The sequence below is a fragment of the Phragmites australis genome, chromosome 6 (assembly GCF_958298935.1).
Source record: "Phragmites australis chromosome 6, lpPhrAust1.1, whole genome shotgun sequence".
Taxonomy (NCBI): domain Eukaryota; kingdom Viridiplantae; phylum Streptophyta; class Magnoliopsida; order Poales; family Poaceae; genus Phragmites; species Phragmites australis.
In genome coordinates this window covers 41,349,740-41,351,808 of record NC_084926.1, presented here as the reverse complement: position 1 = coordinate 41,351,808, position 2,069 = coordinate 41,349,740, and the positions used below count along the sequence as shown (strand labels likewise).

The 2,069-nt window shown below is 40.0% G+C and overlaps 1 protein-coding gene across 2 annotated transcripts; it reads right to left on the bottom strand.

Annotated features, from left to right (window-relative positions):
* Nucleotides 1-523: 523 nt before the first annotated feature.
* Nucleotides 524-2,069, bottom strand: LOC133920681 (protein RGF1 INDUCIBLE TRANSCRIPTION FACTOR 1-like). 2 transcript variants are annotated; one of them, XM_062365277.1, is made up of 4 exons: nucleotides 1,944-2,069; nucleotides 1,598-1,846; nucleotides 1,355-1,495; nucleotides 524-1,042 (listed from the first exon to the last, which is right to left on the bottom strand). In XM_062365277.1, exons 1-4 carry the CDS (start codon nucleotides 1,950-1,952, stop codon nucleotides 728-730), a joined length of 714 nt encoding a protein of 237 aa, XP_062221261.1. In that variant the 5' UTR covers nucleotides 1,953-2,069; the 3' UTR covers nucleotides 524-727. The 2 variants fall into 2 exon arrangements, with proteins under 2 accessions (XP_062221261.1, XP_062221262.1); XM_062365278.1 differs by having other exon boundaries at nucleotides 1,598-1,843; nucleotides 1,944-2,065.

Genomic DNA, 2,069 nt, shown 5'->3' with positions numbered 1-2,069 from the left:
GTATTCTGTTCCACTTCATTGAAAACTTTAGGTCAATTGCTAGTTACTAATTCGCAAAAATAGTCTGCAAGTGCCCATAATTCCAATAAAGATCTGACTTGATTCCAAGTGTGACTAGATGTGGCGATGACACTCTAATGCTGTTTTGTTTGTATGTTTATTTGTTTGCAGGCTATGACAGGTTTAGTTTCAGTTACAGGGATAGAAACAGCCTTCACCTTCAAAAGAAGCCCTCTGTTTAGTCCGGAACTTCAAATGTGGATGCAAAAGGAAAATTAATAAACTTGTTCCTCCGCTTAACTGCAAAATTACACTCTTAGGATTTAGCTATTGAATAAATACCTGTAATTTTTGTATTTATTGTTGGCAGTAGTTGTAGGCATGTCAAGCATTAAGAACAATGACATAATGGATACCATGTCTAAATATTAGTCTTAGTTAAGGACCTACTAAAAAATTGCGGACAGCTTTTGGTTTTCCGAACAATAACAACAGAATACTTAAAGAACTAAGGAAAAGGGGATAGCATGAACTATGTTAAAGCGTACATATATATGAACTGGTGCATATACTTGAAGAATTCGAGTACAATTTGCCTCTGGTGATGTACACTAAAATCACATGGTTCCATCAAGACAAAATTCTGTCGGTAGTGCACCAGCTTAGTCCAAGAGATAAAGAACATGGAAGTACAGAAAAGGAAAAACTATTTAATTCTTGATTTTTATTAGCACAAAGGTGATCTATGAGGAACTCCTTTCCTTCTGCTCATGTTTGTGGCCATATCATCGTCGGAGACTCTGTTTGCAGACCGTGCACAAAAATATGGTCCGCTCCGCTTCTTTCGGACAAAATTTGTGCATTGTGTGCTCAAATTGTCAGAGTCTGATGATCCCATGGGCTCATCAACATCAACAAGGGTTGAGTGAGTTGTTTCGTCGTCAGCATCATGAGGAATGAAAAAGTCAGGGCCAAGCTGCAAGATCTTGCATGGGCGCAAGTATGCTGACAAGTTTTTCTTCTGGCGTAGTATATACTCTACCTGAAAAAGATGCAAATTATCAACAAAAAAAAACATATGCATGTCTTAGAAACTTCATCTCATATTATTGCTCTCACATTTATCTGTGTAGTGCTATCCTAATTCTCTGATTCTTCAGGTAGAAACAGACTGACATGGAATATCAAATGAGAAACAAGGTCAAATACTGATCTTGCTAGGTACCTTCTAGACCATAATTATTCTGCTCCACTCATTTAGCATAAATTACGCTTTATTATTTTCTCATCCATCATAATTCAATTGCAAAAAGTCACCTAGAATAACCATTGATTATTAGTTCTAGTTAATCACCTTGCAATCCAGAGAGCAGTGAAAATAGGGCTCTTGAAGGCTTCTGTCGCAGGAGGTGCAGATATTCCCTGACCCCTTGAATTGCCTATTCTGTGGTCTCTTCTTCAGGAAAACAACCTTGGAGCTGTTAATCGTATAAGACTGCACCAGCATGTTGATACAGAATTATAAGTCTGCTTGCATCTTGAACCTCAGACAACAATTATCAGACTCAAATGCATGCACTATGCATATTTGATGTACCTGAACACTGGAGCAATTAATAAGCTTCTCAAGGTCCTCCAGCCGGACGACATCGTGGTAGACATACCGGCGTACCTGCAGGAGCCGGTGTACACGGTGTGCTGCCACACAGTGTGGGCAGATGCTGGTGCAGCAGTCAAGGCAACAGATGTTCTTTTCGTTCTTCTTGGCGTGCTCATGGAAGGAGCATGCCACGAAGAACTTCTGTGTGTTGAGGGCCTCTAACCATGCTGGCTTCCACTTCCCCTGCTGATGTTGCAAAAATTCCAAACAGTTTTTGCATCAGTAAATGGCGAATTCATATGAGAATTGTCAGGAGAGCATGAAAAAAGGTTAGAATCCTTACCATGATCATGTATGTAGGTGTAAAGCCCTCTGGTGTTCTGTGTGTTCTGGGTTGGATGGGGAAGGGAGTTTTGAGGAAGAGAGATACGTCTTAGCTTATGAATGATGGGAGGTGGGGTGTTTAGTG

Excerpts from the sequence above, each read along its gene's own strand:
- LOC133920681 (XM_062365277.1), bottom strand. Across the intron at positions 1,496-1,597 it reads TTAATTGCTCCAGTGTTCAG|TCTTATACGATTAACAGCTC; the intron begins GTACATCAAATA and ends ATGCTGGTGCAG. Across the intron at positions 1,043-1,354 it reads ACTGCTCTCTGGATTGCAAG|GTAGAGTATATACTACGCCA; the intron begins GTGATTAACTAG and ends CATCTTTTTCAG.